Below are 17,506 nucleotides of genomic sequence, written 5' to 3'. Positions count from 1 at the left end.
GCCATGACAATTACAATATAGAAAAATAACAAATCACACAAAAGGAAAACTGTAACTCCCTACTATTGGGCTCAGGCTAATAATGAGAGTTTATGGGGCTGGCTGAGTCTGGGTCAGAGGGAAAGTGCATGGGCCTGGCTGGAGTTTTTGGCCCTGATTTAAACTCTAAACAAATGATTCTTTCAAAAAAGAAGCCACATTTCCCAATATGTTCAGAGAACTTTCTTCTTTTTTTTTTTCTTGCGGAAAGTGTTAAGAGAAAGTCTACATCAGATTCATGACATTTACTGCAGAATTGTTCACAGCTAAGCTTTTATAATGATGGGTCCCATGGAAAACATCAGTTAATGTGGATGAAAACTAACTGTAAGTGGCTTTTAACAAGAACATTTTTGCGAACAATTTGAAAAAGAAATGTCAGTCTGCAATTTTTCATGAACAATATCTTAGAAAAGTGAATAAAGAAATAAAGATTAGTTTGAAGTAAATAAATAAAAAAGTTGTATGTGTGTTAGAAGCCACAGCAGCATAAAATACGCTTGGTTTAGTATATGTGCTGTGTTTCAGTTTATGTAGGTTCAAAGATTCTTTGTAGTTTTAAACCTAAAGTAAAGAAAAACTTATCTCCAGCAGACAAAAATAGGTGGGAAAGGACTTTTATTATTTTATTATTTATTAACACTGCAGTCTTTTCATCACTAAACTTTCAGTCTCTCTTTTGTTGTGAGTATTAAACTCAGTCTTTGATGAGTGCGAAGTCAAGGGGGGGGTGGTGGAGGTGCTGTCCTGTGTGGAGTTTGATCGGCTGCAGTCGTGGTAAATCAAACCTCAGTATCAGACGCACTGGGAGTATAGGTTGTGGGTGCATCAAGACATCCTTTTAGCACTGTGCTCATATAACTGGCCCAGTGAGCGAGAGACAGAGAGAGACAAAGAGAAAAAAGAAAGAGAGTCACAGAGAGAGGGCCGCGAGAGAGCGGGTAAGTTTTATCTTCCATATACTCAAAGCTTGCTGAGAGAAAGTTGCTTTAAAAGTCACAGAATATTATATCGCAAGGTGACACCCTCTCTCACGCTTTTTCTTCTCTCTCTCTCTCTCTCTCCTTTTTCTCCATCTCTCTCCTTCTCTCTCAGGGTTTTACTGTGAGTAGCGCATGGCTAGAAGCAAAGGTCTGTTTGAAACTGATTAAAAAGGTCACTTAGCATCTCCAGAGAGACATGGCGGGGAGAGAGAGAGAGAGAGAGAGAGAGAGAGAGAGAGAGAGAGAGAGAGAGAGAGACAGAGAGAGAGAGAGACAGAGAGAGAGAGAGAGAGAGAGAGAGAGACAGAGAGAGAGAGAGACAGAGAGAGAGAGAGACAGAGAGAGAGAGAGAGAGAGAGAGAGAGAGAGAGAGAGAGAAAGAGAGAGAGACGAAAAGGAATGATGATACAACAGGAATTGTGATATTTGGAGACACTTTAACAATAAATGATCACTACATGTTATAACGTGTATTTGCATTTAAGACAATTACAAAATAATTACATTTGAACAAAATAATTATATTATCTGAGGTAAAAAAAAAAACCTTTCTAATACTGACACTCCTGAAACTTCTCCTGTTCTGCTTTAGGGAACTAACACTACCATTTAATGGTCAATAAATCCCCCAGAACAACCCAGCTAACAGAGAATGTAATAAGAAAGTTTAGCAATGTTTAAAAGGTTAAAGGAAGGTTAGCCAGTAACGTTACAAAATAATGTACTCAACATTTTAATATAAGGGCTTTCACTAAGAAAGCTAACGCTAGCTAGTTAGCATTTAAACCTAGTTAATATAGCTATGTATACAGTTGGTTTTAACATTAGCTGAGTTAGCTAGCTAGCTAATTATATGTTAAGCTAACTACAACAGTTAAAGAAAAAGCTAAAGTTCACATATGCTGTAAACAGGCTGTAAAAATGTAAAAAATCGTTGATATTCAGTTTTCCAGGTTTTCATCTGCCTAATTAACATCACATAAGGTTTGTGAGTGACCACCGAGAAGTTAGCTAGGTTAGCTAGTTATCTAGGCAGCCACTGCTTTGTTTATTTATACAAAGATTTTAGGAAATGGTTGAGATTCCCATTTAATGTTTAATGACTGGGTTAAAGAAACATTTCGGCAGAGATAAAATGTTGAACTTATATTTGTAATTAAAAAGGCTGACTGCTATGTAAATATAGAATATTTATGGATTTCTCATGAAGGTAATCATGATGCCAGTCCTGCCCATCAACAAAAAGAGTCAATCAGCTTGCTGCTTGTGTGGAGAGCAGAGGAGAGTCAGTGCTAGTGGGTAATCCCTCTTACGCTGTGGAGATGTGCGTAGAAGCAGTACTCATAACAAGCAGAAAAATAGATATTTTTGTGCCTTTTTGAGCCAAAGGTTACAAACTGTTCATGCTGTTTCTTTTCGATTTTGTCAGTGATGTAAAATATGTTGTCTAATTGTAAATGACAATTAGAATTTCATTTTGAGTATTTTGTTCCCCCCTATTCAAACAGATAGGAGCTTGATCTTGCATTAGGTTATATAAATGCACGCCCGCGTTGCCAAAATGGCCGCCAAATGAACTGACTTCTCTATAAAGACTTTGGTTCAGTTCAGTTCAGCAGGATGAGGAAATTCTGGGAAATTTCCAGACTGTTTTTAATCTGCTTTGACCTTAAAAGTCATGTAGTAATGTAGTACCCATGGCTTAAGCTAACGCTGGCTTAACATGAAGACTCTGGATTTATCACCATAAAACAAACTCTATAATTCGTATAGATCATTCGGATGTTACTAAACTTTGTTTATGTGGACAAACATATTGCAGATTTCTCCAATAACACTGAAACTGAGTCTCTTGAAAAATGTAAGCTGCAATATAACTATAAAGTGGATGCACTAAACACTCATTTTGTATCATTTCTGTCATTTTCTATATTTTCTATTAAATACATTATACAGACCAATGTATTAAGACACCTGCTCATTCATCGTTGCTTTCGGAATTGAGGGTAGTATAAGGAGTTTATTTTGCTTTTGTTGGAGTAGCTGTCTCTACCATTTCCATTTTCGTTACCATTACTATTGCTATGAAGATGTAAATGCATTCAACAGTCAGAATAAGGTTGAGGTGAGGTCAGGATGTTGGATGTTCACCACCCCACTTCATTCTAAAGGTATTCGATGGAGCACCATAATTTCAAAGAGACAACAAAGTCCTTTACAATCCTGGGAGGCTTTTAAATCACCTCTAGTTTATGTCTTAGACATTGTTCCAATAGGGTCATGTTTATCTGCTTCAGAGTCCATTTCTATTGGTGATACTCATCCAAAGGGACTAGACAAGCTTTGTGTGTGCATTTGCACATCTACTGTAAGTGTCAGCAATGGGTACAAAGTAAAATTCTCGCATTATAACAGCACGGCCGCTGACTGGCTCTTAAAGAAATGACTCAGGACATGTAGCCCCCCACAACCCCATACCCACCACACACACTTTGTTCCACAATTTGCAGTTCAGCTTTCACATGAAGTCTGGCACCAGAAGAGCCTCTCCTAATTAAGTCTCTTTTATACAGCAGCCCTGGCTCTTAGGACTCAATCACCAGCCAATGAAATAACCTCCTGCAAAAAATGTGCTCTCCCTACAAAATTAACCAAAAATAAATAAATAAATAAATAAATAAATAAATAAAATAAAACAAAACTGAAAAGCAGCAAGCCAGGCTCCTCCAACGAACCGGGCCTTTGCGCACAAAGTGCAGGGCACGCGGGAGCATGCTCAGAATTTAAATTGGGCAAGCCATCAAATATTTAACAGCAAAAAATATTCTTGAGTCTTTCTGTACTTATATAAGAACATTGCCAGCTCATGCAAAAGGGTGTGGGGGTTGGGGGGTAGTAGAAAAGAAGGGATCCACTATTTTTCCTTTTTTTTTTCTTTTCTTGAGGCTGGAGCACTTCGGGCAGAGTGTCTCTGATAAGCGATTCCCCCAGCAGCCCTAACTGTGTTAATTAGGACACAAAGTGTAGAGAACATTTCAGCGTGTCCTCAAATCCACACGTACAAATTACTACTATAAGAATCTCCAGGCTGAAGGTGTTTCACTGCTAATCTGATGGAGCGAGCATCTCTGTAATGGAGACCATATGTGCTTCACACAGGTGTGAGAAATCAGAACTGTGTTATACTGGAAAAGGTCCAGTATTTTTACATAAAAGATTCTATGTCATATCCTTTATAGAACATTTACATTCATGTGGAGGTTCCTTAAACTTTAAAAAAGATTATAAAGATACCTCTGGCGACTCTGTTTGTGGCATGCTTGCAGAAATGGCTGTTTCGCATTCACTCTCCCATACAGCTTCTCCTTGTGCAAAGTGCGCTGTATTGTTGACCGATGCACAGTGACACCATCTGCAGCAAGACGATGCTGCAGCTCTTTGGAGGTGGCCTGTGGATTGTCTTGGCCTGCCACTTCTGGGCTTAACAAGAACTGTCCTTGTGGTCTACCATTTCCTTACTGTGTTCCTCACAGTGGAAACTGACAGGTTAAATCTCTGAGACAACTTTTTGTATCCTTCCCCTGAACAACTATGTTGAACAATCTTTGTTTTTAGATCATTTGAGAGTTGTTTTGATGAGCCCATGATGGCACTCTTCAGAGGAGATTCAAATAGGAGAACAACTTGCAATTGGCCACCTTAAATACCTTTTCTCATGATTGGATACACCTGGCTATGAAGTTCAAAGCTCAATGAGGTTTTTGGTTTAATGCATATTGCACATTTTCTGTTAGTACAATAAACCTCATTTCAATCCTGAGATATTACTGTGTCCATCAGTTATTAGATATATCTAACTGAAATGGCTGTTGCAAACACCCAAATATTTAGAACTAAAAATGATTAAGATTAATAGGGGTGCCCAAACTTTTTTAATATATATTTTTTGTGATACAGTATTACCACTTTCACTATTACACAAGTTACATTATAATATATTAACTAAACTTTTACTATAGTAAAGTATCAATTGCCATACAGTTGTCATACTGTACTATGGTACTACTTACTCTTTTCACATATAAACAAACACACAAACAGATGTACTGCTCACATTTGGCTACAATACTTTCAGTATTAAGAGTATCAGAAATGTTAAGTTCTATTCTTTTACTATGTTGTTTAGTTAAAATTGGATTTAGTCTATTTTTAATACTCAAAACGATGTTTTTTAGTTTCAGGTCTTGTTTAAACAGAATTTTGCAATCAGAAGAAGTCTGTCAGAAGTTAAATAAGGCAAAATTCCTTAATGCGTCCAGTAATTAGCATTGATACCTTCAGAATGTGTTCGAATATTGTCTTAAATGTATATTTATGTCTAAATCCACAAGAATACATGTAAGCAGATGCAAGTTTGAGTGACTTTTGAGTACATAACAACCTGCTGACAACATTTATCCTTACAACAGATCATGCTGTAATTCTTTTATGAAGTATTTCTCACGGGTAGCTCATTAATAAATAAGAAGCATGATTTGGTTGTAATGAAAATTTAATGTTGTGTGAACAGTCTTGTTATTAATAAACATGGTTAAATGAACAGACATAATTTAAGCAGATACTGTATAGAAAACCGTAGTGTCAGGACCCAGCAATCCTTTACTAAACAATTTTACATGGTTAGAGGTGTGTGTGTGTGTATGCATGTGTTAATGTGTGATAATTTAGGCACAATTAAAACTGGTGAACATAAGCTTCCAAAACGTAATAGCTACATTAAGCTGGTAGCTGCAGGAAAACTACAGAATTAAGCCTCTAACAGGAAGTGTTATGGCGTATTAAATACATTTGGAGGATTTTTTTTTCCACTGAACCTCTGCTTTATCATGTTGTGCTGTTACAGGTGTAAGTGGAAGCTGTAGATAAAACTAAACACTATGTGATACACTATCATACACGCTCTGCTAGACATCAAGTTGTGCTTTTCTGTGTCCGTTTAAATGTGTCTCCTCTGAGCTACACTTCAGTCTGCACACTGCAGCACAGAGATTAGCACCACAGTACAAAGCTAAAGCCATGAGAGAGTGCACGGAAGGGTGGGGGGGGGGGGGGTTTAGTCGGTGTACAGACTTCCTTCAGGCCTTTTTGATCCTTTTTACTGAAAAAGTAATTATTAAACTTATAATGACAAATAATAGCTGCCCAACCAAACCAACCCATGTCCTCATTCTGATCTACAAACTATATTACAATCCCAGTCACTCCAACTGTCCTGCACAAACACAGAAACATCAAAAAAACACAAATTCTAAATGACAATTCTCTTTAGTTCTAGTTCTACAGCTATAATGATTACTCAGTTAAACTTAAATACATGATTAAACACCTCCTATATCACAACTGACTTCCTCTCTGATTCTGCAGTCATTAGTGTGACTGATTATAATGCATATTTTAAACTCAGCTCTCCCCTCTAGACTGTGAAATCTATTTCCACTTCTTAATGGAATAATTAAGTTAAATACTACATACATTTGGGATCGCTTAAGCTGATGAAATCAAACTAACTCAATGAATGAACAGCTGAGATTCAAACTCTGTTGTATTTTCATCAAATCCGTTATTCAGTATATTCTACATAAGATTAAATTGGGTTTATTGTGTTATATTTTCTGAAAAAAAAAAATAAAATAAAAAATAAATAAAATAAAACCCTCACTGAGACCTGCAAAGGATATCCCAAACATAATGTCCTAAAGTTTGATTATGTACCAAACCTTTATTATCAACCTTTATTTCACTTAGGAACACATTGAGGCTGACCCGAGCATTTAATAAGAAACTAGAAATAATAAGGAATAAAATTGTAAAAAAAAGTAAAAAATAAAAGAAATACTAATTTTAAATCAACATTTAATAAATAGGAGTAAAATATATGTAAAAATAAAAAAATAGAAAATTCTAAAAAACCATAAAAACAAAAGTCAAGAATTTATAAAATATAAAATAAAAAAGATAATAGTAAAAGAAAAGTAAAATGATAAGAATGATAAAAAATGATAAAATGAATAATAATGAACCAAGAACATAAGAATTAAAATATAAAACATTAGAATAAAAAATAAAAAGTAATAATACAAAATAATAAAAATAAAAATAAAATACATTCAAATTCAAATAATTAGAAAAAATATAAACTCATTTAAAAAAAACTCATTTAAAACAGTCACAGGCTTTCTGGTGGTGATTAGAAACTAAAGGTTTAAAATGATTTAGTGTTCCCAGCGAGCTGAGCTTTCGTTTCTTGTAGGAAATTCCAGTAGTTTTCCACTGAAGCTAAAAGCAGATTTTCAACTAAAATCAACTAGAAGACCAGGCTTAATAAATTCTCTCATTTTTTCATTTTATTTGTAGTAACACTTATCCAAATAAGCTCCTCCAAGCAAACTGCTAAAGATCTAAAAAAAAACTAAGCGATTGCTGTTTCTGAACTAAGACAATGTCAGTTCAGGGGAACTGTGGAAGTCAAGATGAGTTTCTGATTGTACCTTTTCAATAAAAAATGAAGATCATCCCTGCTTACCTGACCAGTGTCCAGTTGATGCTCCAGTGCGGTCAGTGCAGGTGTCACTGACTGGTCTGAAGACGGTCTCCCAGCCGTTGTTGGCGTATCGCCAGTTGTGAGACTCCAGGATGAGAGTGCGCTGGGTGCCGTATGCGATCATAAAGCAGTAAACCACATGATGCAGCTGGCAGCCATAACCACAGCCCTTATTAATGTTACACACCAACTTCCGTGCCTTGCTGCAGTCTGGAGGATTCTGGGAGCACAGAAAAACAGAGAGAGGAGAGAGAGAGAGAAAGAGAGACTTTATTTTTATTGTTTTGGGGATTTTTTTTTTTTTAATGTTTAGATGTGCAAAAACTGTCATTCAAAAAATGAATATATATAATTCTAGTCAAATGTTGCATTTTCATGATCATCACTCTGGTTATGCCTTCCATTATGTATTTATGGTGCTCAAGTGACACTGCAGATTAAGAAATGTTAACTGCCCACACATCTTCAAAAATGGAATGCACCCACTATCAGACCTCACACAAACTTGTGTGGAAATTGTGGATATTAGTGTTTGTCACCACTCTTAAGATAACATCTCACAACTTATACAGGTGTGAGCGTTCCCAAGCCGTCCCCTCATGAAGTCCTCATGATAAATTTACATACTGGAATCCCATGACTTTTGGCGTGTCAGTGACTATTCTAATTCTAAGGCAAAAATGTCGGCACACTGTAAAAACAACTAAACTAAGCGCTGGAAATTGAATAATACTTGCAGCATTTTAAAATCTAGGGCCTTCATCAGGCACAAAACATGAAAGAAAAACACACATACACATAGACACATTCACACACACAAACACACACACACACATGCATATATACAGCTCTGGAATAAATTAAGAGACCACTGTAGTTTCTGAATCAGTTTCTTTGATTTTACTATTTAAAGATAAATGTTTGAGTAAAATGAACATTGTTGTTTTATTCTATAAACTACAGACAACATTTCTCCCAAATTCCGAATAAAAATATTGTCATTTAGAGCATTTATTTGTAGAAAATGAGAAATGGCTAAAATAAAAAAATGCAGAGCTTTCAAACATCCAATAATGCAAAGAAAATAAGTTTATATTCATAAAGTTTGATATTTGAATATTTGGTGAAATAACCCTGTTTTTTATTCACAGCATGTTCTGCTCCACCAGTCTTACACACTGCTTTGGGATAACTTTATGCCACTCCTGGTGCTAAAATTTAAGCAGTTCAGTTTGGTTTGATGGCTTGTGATCATCCATCTTCCTCTTGATTATATTCCAGAGGTTTTCAATTTGGTAAAATCAAAGAAACTCATCATTTATAAGTGCTCTCTTATTTTTTTTCCAGAGCTGTATGTATATATTTACAATTATTCAAAAATGACAGAAATTGCATGTACAGATTTTGCAACTCGACAATAGGGACCCAAATGAACCATCTATAGTAGCTCAAAAAAGGCCTAGTATTAAGTTTTTATGCCAGTGTTTCTAAGCGCACGTACATTATGACCCATGTGAAGTGAGATTGCTCCGATGTCCTGTATGCTTAAGACTGAATACCTTGTATCCATGTGTAAAATCACATTTTGCCTCACCTATAATTACCAGGTGCAATGTTGCGCAATCCACTCTTTGCACTCTGCACTGTCTGCACATCATATTTTATCCTAAAGGTCTTAAATGGTTAGTTGAACACTTAAGAACAAGTTTTGGTTTTTCTCTAAGAACGTGTTGGAATTTGTAGAGTCTGTAGATATAAAATATTTAAAATAAAACATTAATTATGGCATGTATAAAGGTCTTAAACTTACTGAGGTATTGGTATCAACCAGTCACTCAGCCACATTCCTCAACCTCAGCAGAGAGCAACCAAGGACAGACTACTGAAAGCCAGCTAAAAATATAACAGTCACACTAGGAAATGTCTGGTGTGTTGACAGTGTCTGAGCTATGTCTAGATTTTCCTGGGTTTGATCCTTTTTCCATTGCCTATTACCTTGCCTCTGATGTTCATTTGAGCTACAGCAGGGGTGCATAACTCCAGTCTAGAGGGCTGGAGGGTTGGAGGGTCGGTTTCCGGCAAAGTTTGGTAGTTGGGCTACTCAAGAACACTTTGATTTGCTGGAGTCTTGATTTGTGCACCCCTGGGGACGTCTATCTGGGAGATAGGGGGCACTGCTGTGGTATGCTGGTCAGTATCTCATCACCCAGCATGGAGAGAGACTTAATGCAACAATACAAGGGTAACCTCCCCACATCTGTGACATGTAATGCTCCAACCAGCTTTAATTAGCTTTCCCTGGAGTTCCTCATAAGCGTGGCTATTCAACTGGATAATCTGCTATGAGAGAGAGAGATGTGAATCCTCCCACAATATCACTTCTCCTCCACCTCCTAAGCTCCAGCCAGACCCCATGCAAACAGGCCAGACACACCTCTCAGCTGTGAAAAGAAGATGCACCATAGTAGCTTTGTTTCATAGCCTTATATTTTGTCACCTTACAACCACATTTGAAGTGACCAACACACAGTAGCACATCATTGTGAAGTTAAACAAAAATGATACATGCTTTTAAACATTTTAATCAAATAAAAATCTGAAAAGTATTTAGCCCCTTTTACTCTGAACCCCTAAAAAAGAATCCAGCGCAGTCAATCGCCTTCAGAAGTCACTAAATTAGTTAAAAAGGAGTCCAGCTGTGCGTAATTTAGTCTCAGTATAAATATCCCTGCTCTGTGAAGACCTCAGTGAGGCTGTAAGAAACTTACAGACAGGTCAGAGATACAGTTGTGGAGAAGTTTAAAGCAGCGTTAGGTTATTAAAAATCCATCATCCAAAAACAGAAGAAACCTAAAAAGAAATGACCGTCCACCCAAAGTGAAAGATCGAGCAAGGAGAGCACTAGTCAGAGTCGCAGCCAAGAGGCCCATGGTCACTCTGGAGGAGCTGTAGAAATCCACAGCTCAGGTGAGGGAATCTATAAATTGTTAACTCCACAAATCTGGTCTTTATGAAGGAGTGTCATGAAGAAAACCATTGTTGAAAGAAAGACATAAGAAGTGTTGTTTGCAGTTTGCCACAAGCCACATAAGGGACACAGCAACCATGTGGAAGAAAGTGGCCTAAATGCAAAGCGATGTGCATGGAAGAAACGTATCAATGCAGATCACGCTGAACACGCAATCGCCACTGTGAAACATGGTGGTGATAGCATCAAGATGTGGGGTATGAGTACTACTGCAAGCCACTGTATTGGTCAGACACATGGACTAAACAGACTAAAAAGGCAATGTAGTGACATCACCAGAAATGTCCTGCCTTTTTTCCAACTGCAATGCAAAAATTGTGTGCTTTTTCATATCATGGAAATGAATTATTTTAATAAAAACTAACTTTTTAAAAACAAACTCATCTTGCTCATCTCTCTCATTTTGCTGTTCTGTATGTTCCCCCTTTCGTTTTTGTATGTGAACAGAGAATTGTGGGTAACTGTGGGAAGTCCTGAGAAGAACACATGCATTTTTTTTAGCTATATATGAAGGATCCTTCAATTTAGAACAGACTATTCTTATACAGAAGCCAGGAAATACAGCCTAACTTGAATGAGGTGAAGTTTCGCTAGAGTTTATTGTGTTTATAACTCTAATTTTTCTCTATCTGTTCTGTATCATCTACATCTACATCCAAAGTCCAGTCATGCTCCAAAACATTTCACACCCTCAAAGAAAACTTGACGGGGTAAGCTTTTTGCTTTCTTTCCTCTCCACAAAACTTTGTCTGTAACGTTCCCTTGTCAATCTTCTTCCCTGAGCATTCAGCGTTTTTAGATTTTGGTTGCTTTGGTTTATTAATAAGTCCCTGGGCAGCTCCCAAAATCTCACAGCCTTCAATACTCTCCAAAAAGCAGTTACTATCTATGTTTGGAAGAAAAACAAGCAGGAAATGGTATATTCACAAAAACAAAGACCCAGTATTAGCCCAGGTAGAAGCCATTTATCAAGATAAAATCTGCCTATTTGTCATGCACTTCCCGATTCAGAGATTCAGATTCTTTTCAGATAAAAGACTCAAAACATCCACTATTTCCTGGCCATGTGCAGAAATTGTATCTCGGTTTCTCGACTGTGTGCACAGGTGTTTACTGTTGCCCTGAGCAGCCACCCCTATTAAAAGCCTGCAGATATATAGGCCTTTAGAAATCCCTGCAGAATATCAAGATCTCATGGAGCTTTGTATCAAGAAAAAAAAGAAGCCACCTGTCTCCCTAGTGATTTCACAATCCAAGAAATTCCAGGCCAAGGACTCACCCGCACGCAGTAAAGCTTATCCTCTCTAACCCACAGAATCCAAGGTTATGGAGGAACATATCCAGGAGGCCTTACAGCATAGTTACATCCATCCTTCATCATCGACGGCTTTAGACCTATTCGCTTTTTCATTTGCAAAAAGTATGAAGGACAGAAATTTGCATCCATGAGGTGGTATTTTACATTTAATTTCACATGTTTGAATGTTAGGTGAAAACAGATGTAATGTCACATGGATACACTGCATTTTTTCTCATCCAAACCCTAAAACTATACTCCCCACCACCTACAGATATCATGGCTTCTCCTGAGAGCATGTGAGAAAATTCAGAGAGACCCCAGGGGAAGTTCACAAACCTAACTTTTGTATCCAGAGAGGTGAGAGACTTCACACATGTGGCGTCATACAATACAGTACTACAGTACCAGCCACAACACATCTGGGAATAACAAGTATAACATGTACCAAACAGCTTTTTACTGATATTTGTGCCCTCTTTCTTCCTAGACATATACTGTATCTTATATACTCTTTCTTACAGACTTGCGAGTATCTATTGAAAACACTGGAATAAACAAACAAAGAACCAAAAACTGAAACAAAACGAAACACAGATAACATAGAAACATGAACGCATAACAGAAGAACAAGGAGGACTATAAATACACATAGACGGGGACAAGAAACGGGAAACACCTGAGAACGGGTAACATAAGGGCGGAGCTACGAACAAACAGGTAAGCACAAAGAAGACAGGGGGGCAGAGACACAGGATGAACACAGGGTACGTGCAGAGGAGGATAAATAAACAGACTAGAGAGACGCGAAAACAGGACGAAAGTGTGACAGAACCCACCCCCCTCAACGTGCCAATCCCGGGGCCCGGCAGAGGAGAGGGGCCAGAAAAAAAACACAGGACAGGACACAGGCTAAGGTGTGACAAATATAATATATTATATTAACTAAAAATGCACTTTTATATATATACATTTTTTTTTTCTAAAATCAAGGGTATTAAAACAAGTTGGTACCACATTAAAATACGACTACCTTTATAAAGGATTATGCATGGTTTATAAAGGAGTTTACTAATAGTCATTAATTAGGTTGCAAATACTGCAAAAAAAACTTATTAATCAGTTAATAATTATATAACAACACATAAACAGAAATGGCGACAGTGAGTTGAAAATTTGCAAAATGGTAATTTCACACTCATTTATACTGTCAATACTCTTACTTTGTCATCTTAATGTTTTTGTATGTTTTAACTATTTACTTTAAATTAAATGACTACGTTAAATTAAATTACTATGCAAACAACGGATCACCGTTGCCTTTTTAACTGATGTGTTGTAACTGCTTATCAATGGCTTTTAAGGCATTTACAACATAATCAATAATAATGCATAATATAATTTATAAACCATTTATAAACCCTTTGTAAGGGTAGTTTTTTTTTTCCAGTGGTACCAAAAGTTTTATCCTGCTATATTGGATTAACAATCTCTGCTGTCCAATAAGGGCTTTATACTAGATGTCAGATGTTGGATGTGGATCACCACCCCACCTGAAGTAGAGGTTGGGGGCATAGATGGATAAAGCACCATCATTCCAGAGAACACAGTCCCCCTGCTCGACACCTTAGAACTGGTGGGATGTATTTTCCTCTTGGAATGGTGCCAACAGGTTTATATTTATCTGCTTCAAAGAGTCTATTTTACAGGAAGTATTAATTTGCAAGAACTAGAAAAGCTGTGTATTTGTGTGTGCATTTGCACATCTGTGTCAGCAATGGATTCAAACTAAAATAGCTGAGAAGCAGCATTCATTAAATAGGGCTGTCGACAAACAGTTGACCATTTAGGGTATGATAATCCAAGCTCTATAATTATGCACTGTTTTCAAATCACCAAGGCAACTCTCTAAAGGGAAACTAGTTCCTCTGCCTACACTTATGGCCAGGCTTTTAATGGCTGCTTTGAACTGATCCTTTTCTGTTTTTCTAGGGCAAAATAACTATGGGTTGTGAAGGAGAAGATTCTGATATAAACACTGGTTGAACACAGTAAATGAAAGGGTCAGAAAACATACATACACCATCTTAGATGATCAACTCTGAGATGATAAGGCAAATTAGACTCAGCTAAAACACACTGTGAAGTCTCTGATCTGTTGGCACATTCTGAACTAAAATAGTTGCACCTAAAGTAGTTGGAATGCTGTTTGGATAGAAGATAAACGAGCATTGTCCTGGTAAAATATAGCGCACTGGAGAGTGCATTCAGAAAAGGCAGGGCCACTGGTTGAAGGATCTAATTAACTTAATGTTAGGTTGATTTGGCATCATACAAAATTGTATACCACACCTCTGCCATTCTAAATCACTTCATGACAGTCTGGCACGACAACATTGCTGTCTTTGGCAAAAGTTGATGTGGTATTAATGGCAGTCATGCGTTATGCAGCCATCTGCCAATGGTGCTGTGAGTAACAGGATGACTGCTGAGTCAATCCATGAACACTGACCAAGACATCAGTTCTCCCTTCTTATGGTTGGTGTAGATCTCCTGGATCCTTCATGTCACTGGTGTATGCATTGTTCTACCCACGGCTATCAACAATGTGCTGTAATAACACCCACAGTATTTTTTAATTTTTTTAATTTTTTTATTTTTATTTTTTTATTTATTTTCTTATAATTTTAGCAAACCAAATATTTAAATATGACTGTATGGTATTATGTAACACATAAAGCTCTGGAAAAAAATAAAATACCACTTCAGTTTCTGAATCAGTTTCTCTAATTTTGCTCTTTATAGCTATATGTTTGAGTAAAATGAACATTGTTGTTTCATTCTATAAACTACATACAACATTTCTCCCAAATTTCAAATAAAAATATTGTCATTTAGAGAAAATGTGAAATGGCTGAAATAACATAACAGATGCAGAGCTTTCAGACCTCAAATAATGCAAAGAAAACAAGTTCATATTCATAAAGTTTTAAGAGTTCAGAAATCAATATTTGGTGGAATAATCCTGGTTTTTAATTACAGTTTTTATGCATCTTGGCATGATCTCTTCCACCAGTCTTACACACTGCTTTTGGATAACTTTATGCTATTCCGGGTGCAAAAATTCAAGCAGTTCAGTTTGGTTTGATGGCTTGCGATCATCCATTTTTTCAGTTTGGTAAAATCAAAGAAACTCATCATTTTTAAGTGGTTTCTTATTTTTTTCAGAGCTGTATATATAACCAGATTAATTACTAAAAATGAACAATATGTCACATATTTGAACTGGTTTCCTAGTATGGGTTTTGTTTCTTTAGTTACAATTTTAGCAAACCAAATATTTGCATATGACTGTATGGCATTTTTCAAAATACATGTAGGGCAAAATTCATTAATGTCCGTTCACATCAGAAATATTATGGGCGGAAATTCCCCGACCATGCCATGTTGAGAAGGTCATTTATTTAATAATAGGCATTGGATACTTTTTTAATTATTTAAATAAATACATTTCCTGCTTTTACTTACAGTTTTTTACTTTTGTCATGAGTAGTCTGATGTGACCAACAGACTTCAGAGTGTCAAAAACGTGTGTGAATGTGTGCGCATGTGTACTCGACCTGTCATGGACGACAAGGCGAGTAATTCCAGATTAAGCAGTGAAGTGAGGTGTTGATGATCCTGCTAAAGAGAGCAGCTCACACTCACCCAGCTTCCCACCATCAAATTGACTTCTCCAGCCTTACTATTTAGTTTTGTGAATAGAGGTGTAATGAATTCCCCTTAATTATACGAGAATATGTTTGGTGTGTAGCTGTGCATGGTTGCTGATGTGTGTGAGGCAGGCCGAGGGATGGGGTGTGAGTGTGTGTGTGTGTTTGGTAGAGTGATGCTGAAAGTGCTGGGTCGGCATTACAGTGTGACTGAGTGGCTTAGCATTGCCTTTGTTACACAGCACAACTGTCTCATCAAATAAAGCCTCAGCGCTTATTCCCAGCTTAGCGCTAATGAAGGAGCGCATAATAACCCTTTCTCTCTGAGATCCTTCAGAATAAAAAGTAAAGAATATAATAAATACGCCACTGCAAATGCCTCCCTGTAGCCTGGTGCTGATGGGAGGAAATAAAAGTACAACAGAAACGCAGTGAATCAAAGCACCAGTGATCTTACATTTTACTGCACTTTAATTTCATCCCTGAAGTCCACTTCTAACATTTATGTGGGTTTATGAAGCACAGACTCATTTGACCTGACAATTTACAAACCTTCGGCCGTTATAATTAAACAGGTTGACTGTTTAGTGTGCCTTTAAGACTCGTCTATGCAAATGGCCTCTGTTCCGATTGGCTGGCTTGGATTGTGCCACCATCAAAAAGCAGTCTGAGCTGACACAATTCATTTGCTCCAACTAATGCAAATTCTCTCTCTCTCTCTCTCTCTTTCTCTCTATCTCTCTCTCACACAGACACACACACACCTGATGGGGCCCTACTGCTGCTGCTGAGGGAAGACAGAGAACCGCATTGGAAGAGATGAGAGATGAATAAATAATGATGAAGAGAGAAAGAGAGAGAGATTTAGAGGGAAACCCCTAAGCGTTGCCTACAGCCGCTGTTAATGTTGCTGTCTCGCTGTTTTCAACCAGAAAACACACACATACACAAACACACACACACACACGTCTGTGTTTTAGATGTCTATGAAGCCCAGTTTTTGTGGGTTTGTGTTGAAGGCATAGTCTGCTAGTTAAAAAAAAGACTGATGGCTCAGTGTTTTCTCTCTCTCTCTCTCTCTCTCTCTCTTTTTCTCTCTCTCTCTCTTTCTATCTATCTCTCTCTATCAAAATACCATCAACAAATGTCCCATATCAATATAGTGAGAGTGTGGGTCTAAAGAGAAAGACAAAAATGAAAGAGCTCAGATGACCACAGGCAAAGAAGGACAAACACCTCATATCCAGACATCCCCCAGCATGCACTGGGAGTCATATACCTGCAGGAAGGATATCCTGTTCTGCACCAGGACAGACAGATCCTTGGCCTCTTTCTCCCTCCACTCTCCGGCCCCGTCCGCCTGGCTGAGGTAGTGCAGGTCCGTCATGATGGACCTGAAAAAAATAAAAAAAATAAAAAACACACACAAACTAAATTTTCCACCTTTTATCAGTTCCGCTTCGCTCAGTTAATCCTGCAGAATTTCTGCACTGGACAGCAGAAGCAAATAACTAGTAAGCAAAAATACCTTTCCTCAATAGAACAGCTGAATCAGTTGTTGGTAAGAAGTAATGAGTAAGAGTCAACACTGCAGACCACTGGAATTTTATAGAAAACTTTATTGAGTGAACTAAACCTTAAGAACATGCTGAGTTCATTGTTGGTTAAATGGTGTGGTTAGAAAGTAAGTATTGGATTTTTAATCTTTTATATTTATCTGGTTCTCAAGAATTTGCTACAAATGTGTCAAATCGTTTTTATGCTTAGAACTGTACCAGTTGTTGAAATGTGGTGTTCTAGACAATGTTGCACTGACGTTTAATTAACATCAAAGGGTTGTGTTTT

The 17,506-nt window shown here is 37.3% G+C and overlaps 1 protein-coding gene across 3 annotated transcripts in view; it reads right to left on the bottom strand.

Annotated features, from left to right (window-relative positions):
* fut8b (fucosyltransferase 8b (alpha (1,6) fucosyltransferase)) overlaps nucleotides 1-17,506 on the bottom strand; it is a 241,257-nt gene that overhangs the window by 32,941 nt on the left and 190,810 nt on the right. For all 3 annotated transcript variants that reach the window (XM_022684459.2, XM_022684479.2, XM_022684488.2), the window contains 2 exons: nucleotides 16,941-17,055; nucleotides 7,606-7,843 (listed from right to left, as the gene is read on the bottom strand). In XM_022684459.2, coding sequence (XP_022540180.1) covers nucleotides 7,606-7,843; nucleotides 16,941-17,055 — 353 coding nt within the window. The remainder of the gene's footprint in view (nucleotides 1-7,605; nucleotides 7,844-16,940; nucleotides 17,056-17,506) is intronic.

The sequence above is a fragment of the Astyanax mexicanus genome, chromosome 1, assembly GCF_023375975.1.
Source record: "Astyanax mexicanus isolate ESR-SI-001 chromosome 1, AstMex3_surface, whole genome shotgun sequence".
NCBI classification, from domain to species: domain Eukaryota; kingdom Metazoa; phylum Chordata; class Actinopteri; order Characiformes; family Acestrorhamphidae; genus Astyanax; species Astyanax mexicanus.
Note: the sequence above shows the minus strand (reverse complement) of the source record. Positions and strands in the feature narration are given on the sequence as shown.